The sequence below is a fragment of the Oenanthe melanoleuca genome, chromosome 1, assembly GCF_029582105.1.
Source record: "Oenanthe melanoleuca isolate GR-GAL-2019-014 chromosome 1, OMel1.0, whole genome shotgun sequence".
Taxonomy (NCBI): domain Eukaryota; kingdom Metazoa; phylum Chordata; class Aves; order Passeriformes; family Muscicapidae; genus Oenanthe; species Oenanthe melanoleuca.
The window spans coordinates 49,046,989-49,067,350 of record NC_079333.1 but is presented as its reverse complement, the minus strand read 5'-3'; the positions used below and the strand labels follow the sequence as shown (position 1 = coordinate 49,067,350).

Below are 20,362 nucleotides of genomic sequence, written 5' to 3'. Positions count from 1 at the left end.
TTAGGCTGAATTTGAGGACCATGTTTGTAGTATCTCCAACAGTTGGAAATGTTAAATCTGGGGTCCCATAAAATGGTCTTGGTTTTCTGTGCTTGCCCTATAAGCATAAGACAAGAACACAGCAGACTGGGGAGACAGCATTTAGTGATTACACACATTCAAATAACTGCTCCCAGCAAAAGGCAGGGGAAAAACCTTGCACAGGATGGCAGCAGCCTGGCACATGGCCAAATGCAGTGCATAGATGCTATCTGGACCTGGATTTGTTTCTTTGAATTAGAGCCTCCTCCTCCTGGTAATAGCCAGGTTATTCCACCACCCTTTGGGATGGCCATCCCAGATGGAATCATCTCAGGCTGTAGGTGCTTTTCCAGACGTTTCATACTCATCTGCTCTAAGTGCATTATTCCTGCTTGTAGCTCAAGGCTGTCAACACTGCAGAGAGATGCTGAAGATGTGTTCTTGCACCTTAATAAAGTGCCAGTTCAGTCTGAGGTCAGGGGCTGGCATAATTAAAAAAAGGTGCAATATTACCTTTGTCAGACAGCTGTTATTGCTGTTTCCTCAGTTGGCCTCAGGATAGATTTTCCACAAATGATTATGGAGTTTGTAGTCAGGAAAAAGGTAATAATCACAGTGAGATCATCGATTCATCTACCACAAAAGTTTTTACTATTGTTAGGAGCTGTGGAATAATTACATCTTCAGTTGTACCCACACAAGAGTGATTTATCTTGCTTCCATCAGTGATTCAGGGGCTGCTGCCTAACAGCACTCTGTTTATGCAGCCTGATTCCCATTGGATCTGTAACCAGGTTACAGCTGTACTGGCATTTGGTGTGAGTCAATGACATTTATTTGCATATGACCAAGTGGTTTGGGAGAATTCTCACATCACTTTTACTCACAGCCTCACTCCACAAGGTTTGTTAGCATTTACAGATCAGTTGGAGATCCCTCTATGATTTTAGTGTTTGTGGCATTTAATAGCTTGGAGATATATATACATGCCTATATACCTTAATACAGATCTATTCACAGATATTCCCTAGCTTGCATAAACTTTATGTTATTAAAGCATAAAAAGGAGTTATTTTTATGAAAGTGCAGACAAAAATTAGGCAAGCCCACTGTGGATGTTAAGATTGAAATCATTAAAGATACAGCTTATCATAAGCAGAATCAGCATTCACAAATGAGGTTGAAGATTTGCAGGAAAAATAAACAGTTTAAAATTTGCAGATTCAGGTGAGGCAAAAGCAGTTTATTTCTATAGCTGTAGGAGGGAATATGTCATGATAGCTATTCACCCCTCAGTCTAATTCTTACTTAAAGCAAAAGTACTAGGGTTTATATAAATTCCCAGCAGATACAGTGTGCCCTGTGAGGTCGGGAGTGATACAGCAGAGCAGCATCTGGTGCAAGGAAGGGTTGTCAGGGCACATGTTCCCATGTGTTCCTATAACAGCTCAGAGCACAGCTTGGTTCTCACCTGTCCTGCTCATCCCTCCCTTCTTCTGACACTGCTGTGCCCCTCATCAACTTCTGGACCTCACAAGGTCTGCTCCCACAAAACAATTTTGGCAAAGGTATCCCCAGCATGGTTAAAAAAACTTTAAACCTTCTGTTGCCTTGCAGCCTTGCTTCAAAAGAGAGTATCACTTTTTGTTATAAATTTTTTTTTTTATTTCCTTGTAAGCTTTGCATATATGCATATAATAATCCAGTGGCATCTAGTTACCTGAGCACAACCTACCATCTGTTTAAACAAATGTTTAGGGCCCTCTCCACCAGTCCAAACCCTCATCTGTCCATATACTGCTTCACATACAAATATCATCCTCACTGTTGTTTGGAAAGAGGAACCCTCCCTGATTTGTGGACAGCTTGTCTCTCATCATCACTGCTGTTCAGAAAGAGGAACTCTCCTTGATTTGTGGACAACTTTGTCTCTTTCAGGTTGCTCTCTGTTTCTTGTCAGTAGGAAAAGGAATGAAAAGTGGGCACATGAAAAGTTTGGAACAGAGAATTCCTAGAAAAATGTATGCTAGAAACCACAGGGTGTGACAAATTTCCAGAGATACTTTGAAGCTAAATGAAGGTACAAGGTAAACCCGTGTGCCAAAGGCAGTGCTGGACAGGGCTGCCACTACCTAAAGTCCACATTTACTATGAATTTCTTATGGTCTGTGGCCCTGAGTGTGTTAAAGGTTGATTCACAGCCAGTATATACACACAGTACCTGTGAGCCCTAACAGGGCTGGAACCCAGCAAGTCTGTCTGAGAAAACGAGTGTTGAAGGAAAGTGCTGGATGTTAAGATCATTTTTCTTTTGTTTTTTCACAGCACCAGTGCACAAACCCAGTTCCCCCCTCCCACAGCCCAGCACTTAGGGCAGCCACCAGCTCCAGCTTGCCCAGGCTGGTGAATAAGTCTCACCTGGAGACAGACACGTTTGGAAATATAACCTTGATCAGTGCAGCCTGCCTCTTTGGCACAATTAAAGTAAAAATGCAATGTGAAAACATGACGTGAAGGGGGAGACTTCAGAATGATAGCTTTTAGGTCTTATTTTTCCATTTTTTGCATATTCATACGAACTCCATAACTAGAATTTGAGTATATATACTTTTGTACACACATATACAGCTAATTAGAGTTACAATTCTTATTAAAAGATGAAGAGATATATGGATTTAAATTATTAACTCAATTCTTTACAAATGGCAAAACCACTCGGCTTCTGAAGAAGAATAGGCAAAGAAGAACTCATGGTATCACCGGGGCCATACGTTATGTTTCAGTGTGGCATGACAGTGGTGCGAGCCACAGAAACCACAAGACAAAAGAGAAGCGATCTTCCACGTTCCCAGCGAAACTAATTTATAGTGAAGTGAAACCAACACGCAGACCTGTGCTCCTCCCAAACAGCGAGAGCGTTAGAAAAAAAAAAAAAACAAAAAACAAAAAAAAACAAAAAAACCCACCAAAACTCAGAGAAACAAAACAAAAACACAAAATAAAAGAAAACGCAGGGCTAGCGGCACAGTCCGGCGCAGTTCATTGCTGGCGAGGCCCCGCCCGCGCCCGGTGACGCCGCGGCCTGCGGCCCGCCCGCTGCCGCCTGACCCGGGCGGGGCGGCGCTGGCTGGGCCGGGCCGGGCTGGGCTGGGCTGGGCTGGCTCGGCTGAGCGCGGCGGAGGCGCCCGGCTCGGTGAGGCGATCGCGGGTCGGGCCTGCCGGGGGTCCCTGCGGAGCCGGGGGTCGCTGGTTGTAGCGGGGCGGGCAGGGGGAGGCCGCGGGCGGCAGCGGAGCGGGCCCGGGCGGCGGCCAGCCGGGAGCCCCCGGCAGGCGGGGGGAGGGAGGGCCGTGGTCCGGGCAGGCTGGAGTAACCCCGGTGGTTAATAATGCATTGAATGTCTTGAGAGGTTATTTGTCAGACTGCTTAGGAAAACCGCTCCTTTTGTTTTGTCTTGTTTTGTTTCTAAAGGATTCGTGTTTGACAGGTTTGAGTTTCTTGGATCTGGTAGAAGGTTGGTAGCGATCACAAGCCGGCAGACGCAGCTAATGAAATAGTATTAAATAGCAGTCTTACATAACGCTGGATTTTCCATGACGATCTTGCAATGTTTTGGAATGCTAGTACAATGTCTTTGTACTTCGGCGCTGCGAAAAACGCCGGCGCCGGGCAGCACAGCCGGAGATGAAGGCATTATGCGCCCCACTGCTCTTCTGCGTTCTCTAGAGAAGTGACGAGTGCGCGCCCGGGGCTGAGCGCTCTGCGGTGAAGGCAGAAGGCAAGAAGGAAGCTCTTTTATTCGGACAGAAATTATCCTAAAACAGCAGTAGTTGAGGAAATTAGACGTGCCGGCTGAGTGAATGAAGGTGCTAGGAGAGCAGTCTGAGAAGGAGATGTAGGTTGAAATGTCAGAGGATGGCAGTTTACTGAAGTATTTGGTAATTTTGCAAGTAGGAATTACTTTAATATCGCTTCTTCTTTCTGTTGTCTAGTCTGTGATATTATCTAGCCTTACAGTTTTTTTTCTTTGCTTAAAAGCTAGGAGTAGGCCACCACTTCATGAAAAATTTAAAGGCTTCTTTAAACAAATTACCTTTTTATGCTTTTAGCTTATTTAAATTAAATCAATTAGCTAGTATTTGGGTTATATTAGTTTATATTCTAGATACCATTTAATTCTTTAAATTCTTGAAAGTTGCTAATACTTTCTTACGTGCTCTTTTCATACAGAAATAAGGTTTAAACAATTATGTTTCCATGTGTTTACTTCTAAGTTGGTGGCTGAGAGAAAAACAGTTGACAAGAATACTTGGATTAAGGATGTTTTAGCTTGTGTTTTTTAAAGATTTGTTTCGCATTTTCCTCCCCTACTCTCCTTCAGAAATAGTGAGTTGGCAAGTGTGTCCTGCCTCTGTCAGGCTGTTTAATCCTCTTAATAAGCCTTAGACTTCATGTTTACAGTCTAGCAGTGAGATCCACCATTGACCTGTATTTTTGTTAATATACATTACTTTTCAATGAAGTGGGCTTTGCTGCTTCAGAGGAAGGATGGGTGAGATGTTAGTTTACAAGATCAAATTAAACTCAAGTTTCATTGTTGCAGTGTAGCCTCCCTTGGTCAAGTCACTTAAAACCACAGAGGATCTGGGCTAAGGAAAGAAGAAGGGCTCTAGTGCTGGATTGATCTGTGATTATCTACAGTACCCTTTAGCTCTTTTCTCAGTGTTGGACTGGCTTTCTCTGAGACAAGTTTGTCTGAGTCTTAATTAAGGCTAAATGGTACGGTCTGGGCTGATCTGAACAGGCCTTAGAGCCAAAGATTGGCTTGCAGTGCTCTCAATATTCAGTAATATGCATTTCCATTCCTTACAGCTTTAAAATAGAGGAAATAAGATTCAGCATTGTACAGAAGGGGATTACAGGTAAATATTAACACATGCAGGACACTTGAATGCTATATTAAGATTGTATACTGAAAATAATAGTGAACGAGGATAGTCCTTGGATATGATTAGATTGCTATTTAAATGTTCTCTTTCAGAGAATATTTATTCTTGTGTTGTGAGGGAGCAGTTAGATAAGCAATTATTAATACCATCCATTCTTTTGTATTAATCAATTACTAAGAATGAATGAAATTCAGTTTTTTTGCCTTTTAGTTATCACATGTTTAGCTTGAAATCTACTGTGAAGTCCTTCCTCCTTTTCCAAGTGCTCTGCCAACCAAGTGCATTATTTGGAGGTAACCACACTGCACACATACTCCAAACTTGGGGTGTTTCAGACAATCAGAGTTCCTGAGCCAGCTTTTGTAGCTCTGCTGTGCACCAGTGCTGTGTGGACACTGATGGTGCTGACATCTCCATTTCCTTACAGACCTTTTCTAGTGTCAGTAGAGACTGGGCTTTAGCAAGAGCAGTGCTGCTGTCAGTATGAGAGCTATACAGTGAAGAGTAGATCAAGTAAATATTGAATTTAATAGTTAGGATTTTACTTGATGTCTCGTCTTCTTACATGCTAACAATCACTAGCAAAATGGTTATTTGAAATCTGTAAATTATCTTTGCATTAGCCTCACCCAGAAAAAAACCAAATCAATAAACATGGGGCAAAGGGGACTATTGTATTGCACTTGTGTTCTCACAAATAAATCATTTACTTCAACCCTTGAGAAAGGACTTTATATGGACTTAGGAATACAGGCACTAAAAATCTCAAACCAGTACATTTTGTTCAATAGAGAAGTAAACAGTGATGATAAATTAAACTTTTCTGTCCTTCTCAGTCTTCTAAACATTTTTTGTGCTTTAAGAACCTACAAGTCTCATATCAGAAGTATTTACTATTACACTGGTTTTCAGCTTCATATCCTATTTAAAAGGAAAAGTGGATTTTTCAATAGTAAATACTAGTGTTGACTTACAGTGATGTGGTTTGGCTGTCACTATGTTTCTTTGCTGTAAGGATCCAGCTATATTCAGGACCTTGTAAGAAGTTCTTTCCAACTGCTTTTACTCTTAATTGCTTGCTGTTGTGCTGGTCAGCATCAAACTTTTAACTTCTAAAGGTGATGTCCTTGGTGATTAGTAAATATGCACTTATGCCAGTGTTGTTCTTTTGCTTAAAGATGCTGAGCCTCTTGCCAACAAGTGACTCCAGTCAATCTCCAGCCCAAAATTTGCTACGTGATGGGCAGTGAACTTGGTGGCTTGAGTTTCTGCTGACCCACTCCACTGGGCTCCCTTCTCAAACTACCCCTGTTATATTCTGAGCTATGTGTCTGTTACTGTACTGAAACCACACATCTTGACTTTTATGTGAAATTGGATTCTGTAGCATCATAAGAACAGATGCCTCCCAGATTACATGTCACTTCTGTTGTGTGACTGCAGATGCTTCAGTCATCTAAATGCTGTCTGCATTTTGATTATAAAGAGCATGGGAGTAGAACACAGCATTCTTTGCCTCTTTAAAATCTTTTCATGTCCTGCACTCTGTTTTTGTTGGAATAGAAGAAGATGTTTTCCAGATCATTTCTTTAGTTTGTTGATAGTCTAAAACAAGAAGAGACATTAAGTAAACTGAAATGTAGGTACTATTTCAGGATTTTATTACAAGTTTGGATTTAATTATTTTTTCTTTCCCAATAATTATTTTTTCTTTACTGATTTACTTTCTTTTAATTCATTGTATTTGTAGAGACTAATCAAATCTCTTAGCCTTTGTTATATTGCCTTGGTAAGCCAAACTTACACCTTTCTAAGGAAGAGTGATTGATTCATCAGGAAAAAATCAGTAACCTGCCTACCTCTTCCTCTTCTGGCACAGCTTCCTTAAGTGTGGCTCAGTGTGTGAATTCTCACCACTGCCCTGCATGGTGGTGTTAACGCTTCTGCCCACGTAATGGAAGTATTTTTATTTTTGCACTTTGGATTTTATTTACCCCCATGTTTTCTGTGGCTTATTAAGAAGTTAATCATTGTGACTGACAGATGTCTCCTTTCTTTCATCTGCCTTACAGCAGAGAATCATGGTTTTGCTTGAAAATATCTGATCTTTAATTTAATATACTATCCTGTTTTTGTTGTCCATGATCATTATTCTCTTCTAGTATAATTGCCTGATTTTCCTGAATTAACAGTGCCTCTCAAGACTGCCAGGAAAAAAAAAGCAAACCTAACCCAAATTCATCAGAATTAATTATTTGTATTTCCTGTGTTTGGCTGAGACCAACAATCTGTTGTTAGCAATGAGTTAACACATTTTAGAATTCAAGCAAACCTACTGGATTCTGTGCTGCTCTTCTGTTTAAATACATGAGGCAGTTTGAGAAATTTCAAAACAGACATAGAACCTGCAAACTTTTGGACATATTGGTACTTCCAGTTTTTGTCACCAGGGGAGCAAGGAGTGTAAAACACCAATTGCCTTTTCTCACTCTATAAATACTGTAAAGGAAATAAGTAATCCCATGGTTTCATTTTGTAAAGCACAGTTTTAACTGTTCAAAGTATTTAACAGTTCTGTGTGTTGATGTTAGTTGATGAAGGTCTAAAAATCTGTTGGGTGTTTTCTCTTAAATAATTCAAATGGAAATGTACTGTTTGTAAGTTCAGCCTTTATTTAAACAGACAAAATGGTAACTGAATTTTTTATTACCTTAGAGATGTTTTTGGAAAAGTTAGATTTTTAAAGTTTTGTTTATTCATCTTGTTTACTACTGATCTTGAAGATGAAAAATTTAGTACCAGGCCTGTCCACGTTCTTCTGGTGTTTAACTTTAAAGAAATAAATATCTGTGATGTAACTACATTTGATGGTTATAGATTCCTTGCTGTCTTGGAATCATGTCAGCTGAATCTGAATGTTATTAGGAGATAACCATAACATATCAGACACTGTTCCAAGCAACTAGATAGTTTTCTGCTAATACATGCAATAGGGTCATCATTAAGAAGACATTTTATTCTAAGGTAAACATTGTTTGGCTTACTCTCTGTATATTCTTATTGATTTTATTCCAATTTGCAGTAATGGAACAACTACGGGATCCGGTTACACAAGAAGATGCAAATATTAAAGCCATTAGTGAAGAGTACAGGAAAGCCTTTATTTTTGTCAATAAAGGACTGAATACAGATGAACTGGGTCAGAGGGAAGAGGCAAGAAGTTACTATGAGCAAGGGCTTGACCACTTGCTCCGAGGAGTTAGCATTCCATCCGAGGGTCCTGCGTGTGTAGGGTCCCAGTGGGAGTCTGCCAGGCAAATGCAGCAGAAGATGAGGGAGACCCTGCAGAATGTTCGTGCTCGACTCGGCAGTCTAGAGCAAAACACCCCACCAGTACAAGCATCTCCTGCTAGGATGGATACCCCTCCTGGGGTGCCCAAGTTATACCCCTCCATTCCTTCCAAAGAAAAGCCAGAAAGACCCCCTCCCCCTAATTCTCTGATGGTACCAAGTCAGCCGCCTGCAGCAGATGGAAGTGTTGCAGCTGTGAGTCAGGGGCAAATTCCAGCTATGAGTCCATCATCTGCAAAACCTCTTTGTCTGCCAAATGAAGCACCACCTGCCTATACTCCTCAAGCCACCAATGGCCACTTCACTGTATCCTATGGCACAGACTCTGGGGAGTTTTCTTCTGTCAGTGAGGACTACTACAGCAACAAATGCACTCAGCCACCTCCCCTGGAAAACCTGGGAGTGGATGCAGATGAGCTGATCTTAATTCCCCAAGGAGTACAGATATTTTTTGTGACTCCTGATGGGCAGGTTAGTGCTCCTTCGTATCCTGGATATCTGCGCATCGTGAAGTTCTTGGATACAGATAGTGAAGCTGCTCGGAATCGTCCACCAGCATTTCTTCAGGTAACAGGAAAATAGTTCTCTCCTTTCTTTAAAATTTCAAGAACTGTCATAAAGCTCTAACAGGCAATCTTCTTAGGTGCTTGCTCTTCTGAGCCTTAATATCCCTGTGATAATACAAAAGATGTTACAGGTGTTGCAGAAATGGTTTTCTGCAAGTACACACTTGTACAACTCTTTCTGTGAAAAGCACCTCTGTGTCTTCCCAGGGTTTTCAAGTGCTCGCTGTTCTGGTGAATCCAGTATGTAAAGGACTTAACACCATTTCATAAAATTGATTTCTTTCATCACATAGAGAAGACATTTTGATTCACCTGTTGTAACAAATCATGATAAAATGGAGTTTGGTGCTGCCCACTTCATTTTCAATTAGTGATAAGGTATTGCAGTTATGACAATGGATAATTTGCATTTTAGGGGTCCATGTTAATCCAGACTCAGAACTACAAATACAAAAGGATGCATTATTTTTTTCAGTCTTTACTTGCTTCATGTAAGCAATGTTCTGGAATGAACATTGTGTTTCTGGTCTGGATTCTGAGTTTGGATCTCCTTGTTACTGCTGGGATTGGCTGGTTTGGGGTGTGCTGGATCCTGGTTTGGGGTCTCCTGGTTCAGCTCCACTCATGTTAGCAGTCTTCAACAGTAGGCCAGTGACAACCATACATTTCTATTTGGCCTGTCATATAAACCTGTCCTGAGATCTCCAGAGTGGACAGGCACTGTGCTTCCTGACTTGTTTGGCAGTTCTTTTCATCTGGGCCTCGAGACCTGTTAAGAGGGTACCAGCCTGAATTCTAGTCCTGTGAAAATTAGTATTTTCTCCATAATTACAATGTCGGAAATAATCAAGAGTGATAGTTCAAGAATCATGTGGGGATTGTTTTTCTTTTTTCTTTTTCTTCAGGATGGTATAAGGCTTTTTATTTTTCATCACAGAATCGTAGAACAGTTTGAGTTGGAAAGGACCATAAAGATGATAATTTAATTCCAATCCTGCTGCCATCAGCAGGGAACCTTTCACTAGAAGGTTCCACTTGAAACTTTTTGGAAAATCAAGTTTATGATGTGTATCAGTATGTTCTGCCTATCTTTCTTTTTAAAAGCATCCTCTGACTCTATGTGCTTGTGTTCCCTAGGTTTGTGACTGGTTGTATCCTCTGATGTGTACCCAGTCTCCTGTTCTGTGCTGCAACACTGGGGTCTACATGTTCCCTGACACCATGTCCCAGATACCAGGGTCCTACGTGGGAGTCGTGCTGTCTTCAGAACTTCCTGCAGCTGACAGAGAGCTGTTTGAGGATCTCTTGAAACAAATGTCTGACCTACGTATCCAGGTAAATTTCTGGGCAGCCTGTTACAAGCCAGTAAGGAAAGGTGGAAATCATTGATATATTAATTTACATTTAGTTGTGTAAAAAGACAGATTTTTGTCTTGGTTGATAAGCTCATCCGTGAGAAATAGATAAAGTAGCCACAATAAAGCAGCTTTTTAATGAAACTGTAGGTCCTATGAGATGAGACAGCAAAAATTTTAAAATACCAAATTTTAAGCAGAGTGGAATTTGAGACCAGTTTTTATATTTTCTCTATTTTTCCAAAAAAGAAGATAGAACCCAGAATGAAATTTTGTATTCAGCAGAAAGCATGCTTTTCCTTATGTGTGCATGCACACAACTCTTTGTGTAGTTTTGGTGATGCTTTTCTTGGAATATTGTGCCCAAATGTTCACATTTGCAGTTCAGAAATCTTAAGCTGCCTCAGAGAAGACCTGTGAAAATAGTAAGTACCTCAAAAATCTGCCTTCCAATGGGATCTCAAAGTAGATAAGTCTGATGCCTTATTGCACCAGATATTAAGATGTTGACAGGTAGAGAAAACAAAAAAAAACCCAGTCTAACAAATGTGCAGTAAGATTCAGTGATTTGTAGCAAAGTGGAAAATACACTCTTGAGAGCCCTGGAGCATTATTTCAGGAAGAGTGGTAACCAGTAACTACTTAAAAGATTTTAGCATGATTAAATCTTTTCATGCAAGAATTTTGTTGAATCACCAAAATGTGAATTCAGTGATGATGAAGGACCAGTTTGGAGCATCCCATGAGGGCAGAGTTGTGTAAATCCTGGTGAGTTCAGCAGGGAATTTCACTAGCACAGGAGGCCAATAATTTTTACTTAAAAGGGGAAAGTATTACAAAATTATGTGATACCAACTCACTGGATAAAATTCTGTCTTTTTTCCTGCATAGAAATAGTTCAGATTTGGTATCTTATTAGTTCCTTATTTCCCTAAAACTTTGTGTTTTTGTTAATGTTCCCTGATACGATGTCGCAGGTGCCAGGATCCCATGAGAGAGTAGGGTTACCTTCAGAGCTCCCAGCAACTAAGAGAGCACATTTTGAAGATAAATTTAAACAGAGGTCTGGCCACAAAGTCCAGGTAAATCCCAGGACATTCCAAAATCCTCTAGTTGAAAAAAAAAAGTTGTTACAGAAATGCATGTTAGAACTGCTGATTTGATTGACAGCAGCTGTGAATGCTGTGTCCTGTGGTTATTTTTTTTGTTGGGTGGCTTTTTTGTGTTGTTGTTTGGTTTCTTGTCAAACACCAATTCAGTTACTGCAGCCTGCCACATTTTTCAAATCAGCATATTTCTGAAGTTTTAAAAACTGATATAGCACAAGTATTCTAAAAGCTAGTCTGATGGCCATTTACATAGTAATCATGAGGATCTAATTGACTAATTATATTTAATATAGTATACTTTAATATGCAGTACTGAATCTCCTCTCTTATTAGAGAATCCATTTTTGCTCTTCATTTCAAAGTCTTGTTGACTGGTTTTCTACAGTGCCCCAACCTGCGGTGTAACAAAATTACATCTGGAACATAGTTTGGGTTTTCAGATAGGTTTTTTTGTTTGTTTTTTACCTGTAGCTGTTTATTGAGGTAATTTCTCCTGCCCAGCCCTTAGAGTGTTTTGATCACATGCTGAAGACATTTCTTGAACTCCAGATTTCACAATGCTGTGCAGCAGTAAATGATGATGTAGTACATATCAGTGATACATTGTTAACCCTCTGGGTAGCAGCCTCCTAGGGTTCAATCTACTCTCTCCTGTTAATGTTGGTTTTATTGCAACATTCAGCTATGTGCAATACCCTGGTTTTATATCCAGTAAATATTTCAGGGGAATTTAAAGATTCCCTGTAATAGCAAAAACTGTTCTGTATTGTGTGTTCTGATCTGCCTGAGTTTAATCTATAAATGCTCTCATTTAGACTCTTCTAGACTAAACAAAAATGTTTTTTCTTTCTGTCATTAATTAGCAGTGTTTCAATCTTTGTAATGTTTGGGGAGTTTATTTACTTTTATGTTGGAAAGCTTCTCTTAACAAAAACCTACTACATTTTTTTAGCTTTCTGTAATTAAAATTTAATTATACATTTTCTGTGAACTGTGTAAAGTGATGTTACACATTTTAGAAGCACTAAGCAGCCTGTGATAGTTGCTGCTGTGTTTGAATGATTAACATCTATTCCAGAAACTGTAGAGTTTGACATGAAGTAACACAGAACCTGTCCACCCAGCCTTAAACAGGGTCCAGTATTGTGCACAGTTTGATGTTTTCCTTGGCTGTGCCAGTCTGAAAAAGCAGCAACAGCACACAGAATGAATAATCTCCTTTATTTTTGAATTTAGGAGGAAAGGATGAGGAACAAAACAACCTCAACAGCTGCATTCCTTCAGTGCAGCTGGATTCTCTAACCAAAGACTGCAGTTCCCATGCTGAATAACAACAGAGTTGACTTCTGTCAGAGAAGATAACAATGAGAGATGGACAGTCTCTTATCTGTTTTGCTGGTGAACTAGTAGTGTAAATTTTCCCTGCTTAGCTATTTGGCCATATGGCTGCATTGGCAAGCAAATCTTTTCATTGTAGCTGGATGAAAAATGTGTACAAAAAAGCTGACCTGTCTGATAAGCTTTTGGGGATGTCTAGGATTTCTGTGGAAAAAGTAATTGAGTGTTAAATTTAGCTTGAGTTTCTGTACACTTACCCAAGGCTTGCACAACTTTAGTATTATTTGATAATGGATGTGTATGATCTAAACCAGAAACACTGTTGATGTGTTGAAAAGTAGATGCTCAGATGTTTGCTTTCACGTGTCAGCCTTCTGAAGCCTCTAGTGATGCAGTTCACTTGCCTCAGACTGTGCATATCCAGCCACAACCTGAAGAAGCAGAAGATCAGAAAGAGTTACCAGAATGGAGTGAGAAAGTTGCCCATGGAATCTTGTCAGGTAATAAGGGGACCTTGTTGAATAGAAACCAATGTGAGTGACATAAAAATAGTATTTTCACCTAAATACATGTATGCTGATAGAAGCTAAGTGATCAGAAGTAGTTGTTCCATTGCCAGCAGTTTGTTCATTGCAAATGAGTTTGGCTCCACATTTGACTCTGTTAGAATATCACCTGCTGGGACTCAAACCACTGTGACAGAACAATTTTACCCCTGTATGAACCCATATTACAGCAGGCATCTGTAGGATTTCTGCAGTGGGTTTTTTCCTCTGAGAGTATACTAATGATCACCAACTGATTGCAATAAATATGAATCTGCAAGGAGGGCTAGAGGCTTGGGTTTGTATGTTTTCCTGAGTATTAATAGCATTGAGATGTGCAGTTTTATCACTTCTGGCTCCGCTGTTGCTTGCATATCCATTAAAAAACCTGAGTATCTGTATTAGGCTGACATTTGGGTGTGGGCTGGCTGTATTAAACTTAAATAAAATGAATGTAAAAAGTGGTGGTATAGGTGCAGAAATTACTGCAGGACTTCCGTGCTGGCCCATTAAGGGGAGAAGATAATTGCAGACTGTAATCAGAAATGTTTCTAAACATTCCTGTTTTGCAGGGGAGGGATAGCTGAAGGAATGACAGTCCATAAAATTGTATGTACTAAGAAAAACGATTTTTGCCTTGAAGGTGCATCTTGGGTAAGCTGGGGCCTAATGAAAGGAGCAGAATACACGGGTAAAGCTATTCACAAAGGAGCTTCTAAACTGCGAGAGCACATTCAACCAGAAGAAAAGCCTGTGGAAGTCAACCCAACTGTAGCAAAGGGACTTCACGTAGCAAAACAGGCTACTGGAGGAGCTGTGAAAGTCAGCCAGTTCTTAGGTAAAAATTTCCATCTCATAGAATATGATATTTTTGCCTTAAATAATAAAAACTTCGTAAAATGCAAGCTGGTTTCTCTAGCCAGTAAACTAGAGGAGGTACTGACCTGATAAACTAGAGATCAGTAGTTTGTGCCTAGTTATCTCCTGTAACAGATGTGCTTTAAGACTACATATTACTTGGCCTTAAGACATCCTTTTCTTTCCTAAAAGAATAAGTTTGACATGCTTTTGAAAGTTTTAGACAGTTAATTCAAAATGATGTCTCTTTTTTTAAAAGTTGATAACTATGTTTTTTAAAAGCTCTACTCTCACTGGTTGCTAACATACAGTACCACAGGAGAATGTGTGTGTGCATATTTTTAAACACTCACACCTGAAGTCTATTGGACTATATATAAATACCAAAATAGAAATGGCCTGGTATCCAGAGGTGTCTGGCAACCCTAACAGCTCTCAGTAACTTCATTTTTTGTTATTTGCATGTAATGTTTATATTTACTGTCTAGTGACTCACCTAAGTTTAAAAGTAAGTTGTGCTGATCTTATAAAACTACTTTGAAGAGCTGGAATGCTTGTAAGAAAGACTTCTACAGAAGACAAGTCAGGAAAGCAGCAGCTTTTTCTCTCTCTACAAGTTAGAGGTAACAAAGCAGTGGAAACAGTTTCTTGAAATTTGAGTGTGAGGTGTGTATGTATGTCTTTTAAGGCACTTTTTAATCACAAGGCCAACCTTACTTGTTTCTTAGGATTTGGAGCTGGGTAGAACCTGAAAAAGAAGGTTGCTCTGTATCAGTTGGACACTTACATGTGGATTAGTCTTTGTCTTTCATACAAGTGTATTTAAATACAAGTATCACTTAAGACTTCAGTGAAGCTTCCTGTTAATTATGAGTAAAGATTTTTAAAGAAGCTTGTTCTGTGTTCTCACTAAATGATCTGCTTACTGTTGTTTTATGGTAGTTGAAGGAGTGTGTTCTATAGCGAGCTGTGTTGGAAAGGAGCTGGCTCCACATGTGAAGAAACATGGCAGCAAATTAGTTCCAGAATCCCTAAAGAAAGATAAGGATGGCAAATCTACTTTTGATGGTGCTCTGGTTGTAGCAGCAAGCGGAGTTCAAGGTAATAAAAATTCCTTACACTTTTTTAATGGCATATTTTTAATGGTGTGAACTCAAGCTGACTGTTTCTACAGGTTTTTCAACAGTGTGGCAAGGTTTAGAAAGTGCAGCGAAGTGCATTGCTAAAAGTGTTTCAACTGAGACTGTAAAAACGGTCAAATACAAGTAAGTTATTTTTATTGTTTTCATCTTCTACAGCACACTGTTATTGCTTCTGAATACTGGCAAAAAAAAAGTTTATGAAAGTGCAGGGAAGCTAACTGAAATGCATCCTTTGCTATAATTATGTAGCACATGATACGGTGGTAAGTGCACAGTAATGAGCATCTCCTGTATGGAAAGATCTGAAATGAGTAGATGATCGTAGTAACTATTTTTTAGTTCTTTGTAGAAGTATTACAGCTTCAGGCTTTGTTACAGATAATGTTCAGATTTATATCTTTGCTCTATGGTATAATACAATGAAAAAAATTACTGGTTTAAACCTCTCAGCTCTAATCCTGAATTTCTGCAAACTTAGCTAAATTTATGAAAAATGAAAGAACCTCAAGTATCAGCAAGTTTGGTTAAAGCAAGGCAGTACAAAAAACGAAAATTTTTTTAAGGAAATCCAAAGCATATATAGCAATAATAGACCAGCCTCAACTTGCAGAATACAGATGTTCTTAGAAAAAGATACTGGGGAAGAGGACAATAACATTTGGGATTAAGATGATGTTACTAAGTTGATGGAAAGATGAAAGCTGTATGCATGTACTGGAATATGCTGTGGAGAATAAAGGAATATACTGAAATAACTGAAATGTGAAATGCACCCCTCACAAAAAGGGCAGTAGATGTAATAGAAAGTGAAGAGTAAGCAGAAGCAAGCAGTCTAAATGGAATCAGTGATAAGTGTAGCAAAAGAGATATTAAAAGGATTGCTGAAAGTGCATACAGGCTACAAGCCAATGGTAACCAGATAAACATCAGCATACAGTATTAAGCAGACTGGCATTCAGGGTTGTGTTGTGATGCATTTCAAATAGGAGGACAAATAGCAAAGCTGTAGTCAGTTGTGGTTTATTGCCAATGTTTGTTTGCAGTAAGAATGTCAGGAGAAACTGTACTGGTTCTCATTTCACATAAACTCACATTGATGTTTTTGTTTTAGATACAAATATAGGAAATATGGAGATCAGCAGACAACAGACACTAAGAGTGAAAAACAATAAGTAACTACCTGTTGCAGCTAACTGCAATATGATTGAAAATATTTGATATGTAATCTTTAAAATCTATCCTCACAATTATATTAAAATGTTACATAATCTCCCTTTCAAAAGCTGATTTTTATTTCAGTGACAAAGATGTCTGCCACTCAAAACACCAGTGAATGAGCTAAATTCTACTTAATGGAAACAAAGCTAAAGGAGCACCATCAGTGTCTCTAAATAAAAAAAATGGCTAAAACTTAGCTGCAACACCCTTCTGGATGGAATTTTAAAGAGATGCTCATCATATTCATGTTGATTGGAATGGGGGAAAAATGTAGCTTCAGAAGTAATATGTCTGCCAAAGTCCCATGCTACTACCCTTTTTAAAAACTGTTTAAATAGATGCAGTGTATATATCTGCACAATTAAAAAAAAAAAAAAAAAAAAAAGAAAAGTTAAAAATTATGCAATTAAGGCAGGCAAACTAAAAAAATTAGTTATCAGACATTTAGAGTTTGTTAGTCTTACTGCACTGGATATGCTACAATCCTACTTTAAGTAAGGTTACTTATTTTACTGATACTATACTGGCTTATGATGTTTCTGAAGTGAAAATAATCAAATTAACAAGCTAATCAAACTGACAAATACTTTTGCTGTGAGATTTATTATCTGACCTGCAAATTTGATGTTGATGATTCAAGGCTGTTGCTCTATCAGAGAATTAAAGGCAAAACAAAAAAAACCCACTAATTATTTTTATTTGGTCTCATTGTTAGTTCCAGCCACACACTCTGGCTGCTGTATCTATATTATAGATAATATAAATCTGTATTACAGATTTTTTGATTCTTTGATATTCTTTGCTTCTCTCTAACCTTATATTGAGGTTCTCAAAGCATCTCAGGTCATAACAAGCACAGGGAAAAAAAAAAAGTAACTGCTGGTTGCTGGAATTCTGATTCTGCCAGGAATACTTCCCTTTGCCCTGGTTTGTCTGACTGCAGTGCTCTCTGGAGAAATGTCTGGCTACCTAGAACAGTTGCAGTTACTGCCCTCACTGTACCCTTGTCTTCCTTCATTGTGCTCTCTGTGCACAGTTGAGTCATTAGTCCGAGACTGCCAACTTTCCCACTAAAGCATAAAGAAGCTGGAATCAGCCCATGGGAGAGACCAAAGGTTTTTATCTCTTCGTAATTTTCATCACATCCTCAAGATAGTTTTGTTGAGCCTTTTGGGGTTTTTTTTATGATGCAGCACTCCAGGTGGGAGTCTCACAAGAGAAGAGTGGCCCTGCTGGCCATGCTACTTTGGATGCAGCCCAGGGTAAAGTTGGCTTTCTATATAGAGGTAGGAATTTTACCTAAGAACTAAGGTGAAAAAGAACCTTTAGTTATTGCACAAAACTTCTCTCCCCTCCATTCTTATAGGTACGTTTTTTACTCTTCAAAATTAGAGGGAGAACGATTGGAAGCATTCTTGAAGAAAAAGAGCAGAAGCATATTGATATTTTCAAAGAGCAATTATCTGATAGAGGAGCAGCCTTTACTGAAATGGCTTCATAAATTCTAATTTTATTCTTTAGATATTTGGGCACTGTGCTTATTATTTTTTCTTGGTAATGCCTGAATTTTTGCTCTCAAAAGAACTCCTGTGAAGATTAAAAAATTAAGTATACAAATCTACAAAACTGCTCTCTTTCCTTAGGTATGGAGAGGATGCTGGCCATGCTACAGACAATGCTATGAATTCTGCAATCAATGTTGGTGTTACAGCATTTAACATTGAAAATATTGGTATCAAATCTGTTGTAAAGAGAACTGCAAAGGAAACCGGACATGCTGTGCTAGATGAATATAAAGTATTAGATAATGAGAAAAAGGGTAAAAAATGAAAGCAATTAAATACTTCTCAAAGCCTTACATTAGAGATGAAACTTCCTGTTTAGAAGTACATTGCTCATCTGACATTGAACATAAGTCACACTGTACTTTTCAAGCAACTGTTACTTAATTTGACAGGAAAACGTAAAAGTAGGAAGAGCATTTGTAGGAGGAAAAATGAAAGTTGTCACCTCCTTGTTCTGTACTGAACAAGGGGTTTAAACAACTGGATCAAGCTTTAGGCAACTGGAAGAATATGAGTTTGCAATTCATATACTTGCCTCTTTAAGCACTTTTTCAAAATAATATATATGGAATAATAGATTAATATAGAAATACTATTGCGAATATTTTTGTAACACTTTATATTTATAAAGAAGGTGGTGATGCAGAAAGAGTAGGATTACTACTTCTGAAACAAGTAAAATTACCAGTTTTGACTTTATAACTATCCTTAAGAATTAGTTTTACTAATCAAGCCTTGTCTTATTTAATATGCACTACTAAAATAAGCATTGTGTTTTCATTGTTTTGTAGAGAATTTCTCTTTTCACCTACTAAACAGCTGATCTTATCCCAAGTTCATGTTAGGAGAAATGAAAGATGAACCTCAGGTAATTAGGTAGTCATTCCCTTTGTCTTTTTTTTTCTCATCCAGCATATAAGTAAACCAAAGATACCAAGCATTTCTTCTAAAAGAGGATATTTACAGGTCTAGAAAAATGCATTTTTCAGTTGACTCCATAAGGAATATACAAAGATTCTTTGAAATTGAGGCTTTTATGTAGAGAGGATAAGTATGGTTTTGCATAAATTATTTTTCTGTGAAAATATTAGAGTACTATCATATATCATGACCTCCTAATGGAAGATTCCTAATGTTTGAACAAATAGTTCTAATGGTCATCATCTTTATTCCATTAAATTCATATGTTGCACAAGGGTGTGAAGTGTTTAATAAGACTATGAAGAAAAACTTTTAATGAAGAGCTGTGTAGAATAGATACTGCTGTGTAGATTTGTCGTCCTGTTTGTAGCACAGTGTACAATAACTCAAAATATTAAATCCATGAGATGCTTTGACACTGCTACTTATTTAATACTTTACTATTGAGTTTAAAGCTGCTGCACATTCTAATATTGGCTGGACCTGCAACAGACAGAATGTCAACAATTTACAACTCATCTCCATTTCATATAGATGGAGAAAATAACTATAAACTGTTGTTGGCAAGTGATATTTGTAGAAGATTGAAAAAATGCAGTAACAGCTACAGTCTGTTAGAATGGTAATAGGTGCATATTTTGGGGTAGCTACTGCAGATGTGTGCTTAGGGTGAGAAATGTGAAAGAATGGATCTAACCACTTGAAGTGTAACTTTGACTTATGGAAATAAAGATAAAATCTGTGCTCAACCTTTTTACGATATGAAGCTACTATATGGATCCGTAAGTGGAAAAACTAGGGCTCCTTCAGAAATTATAAAATATATTGGGGTATATCTACTGTATAAACAAGCTCATCAACTACAGCTTACATATTTCAAACTAAAAGGTTCCATCCAAGGTAGACTGCAACAATTTCTGTTACATAGTCTGCCACTTGCCAGCTTGTGTAACCACTCAGAGACTGCTAAAGATTTCACACTAGCAAAAACATTTTTGTTGCTCTGAGCTGTATTTACAAGAGGGATATAGGCATTTGTATCTTCTTTCTTCCTCCCATTTTGAGGTTTTGCATATAGCTCATACCCTTTAGTCTATAAACCATCAAAACAACAAGTTGTATTAAAACAACAGTTAAGATCAAGGTGTTACAGTCTTCAAGAGACCACATTGGAGCACACTGAAGAAAAACATTTAAATGCCATCAGTATCAGGCAAGTAGTGGTGTCCTGCTTAACCAGCTGTGTTCTCTTCACATGTATCCAGTCTTTCAAAATAGATTAAAACTTTTTTGGATGATGCCTACCCCATTTAACAGTTTGTAATGTGATATATCCATAACCTTCCTGTTTACATTGTTCCAAAGTTTAATTTTTGCCAGCTAATAATAAGATGCTGTTGAACTTACCTTGCTTCACCTGCCACTT

General features: G+C 38.5%; 1 protein-coding gene across 6 annotated transcripts; it reads left to right on the top strand.

Moving 5' to 3' along the window:
- The first annotated feature begins 3,117 nt into the window (after positions 1-3,117).
- SPART (spartin) lies at positions 3,118-19,685 on the top strand. Of its 6 annotated transcripts, none has more exons than XM_056486618.1 (10): positions 3,197-3,214; positions 4,892-4,941; positions 8,051-8,886; positions 10,023-10,220; positions 11,218-11,322; positions 13,058-13,187; positions 13,876-14,070; positions 15,033-15,191; positions 15,265-15,355; positions 18,094-19,685. In XM_056486618.1, exons 3-10 carry the CDS (start codon positions 8,053-8,055, stop codon positions 18,278-18,280), a joined length of 1,899 nt encoding a protein of 632 aa, XP_056342593.1. In that variant the 5' UTR covers positions 3,197-3,214; positions 4,892-4,941; positions 8,051-8,052; the 3' UTR covers positions 18,281-19,685. The 6 variants fall into 6 exon arrangements, with proteins under 6 accessions (XP_056342584.1, XP_056342623.1, XP_056342593.1 ...); XM_056486638.1 differs by lacking the exons at positions 3,197-3,214; positions 4,892-4,941 and adding exons at positions 5,141-5,261; positions 16,344-16,404 and having other exon boundaries at positions 18,094-18,183; XM_056486609.1 differs by lacking the exon at positions 4,892-4,941 and having other exon boundaries at positions 3,118-3,214.
- Positions 19,686-20,362: the final 677 nt, after the last annotated feature.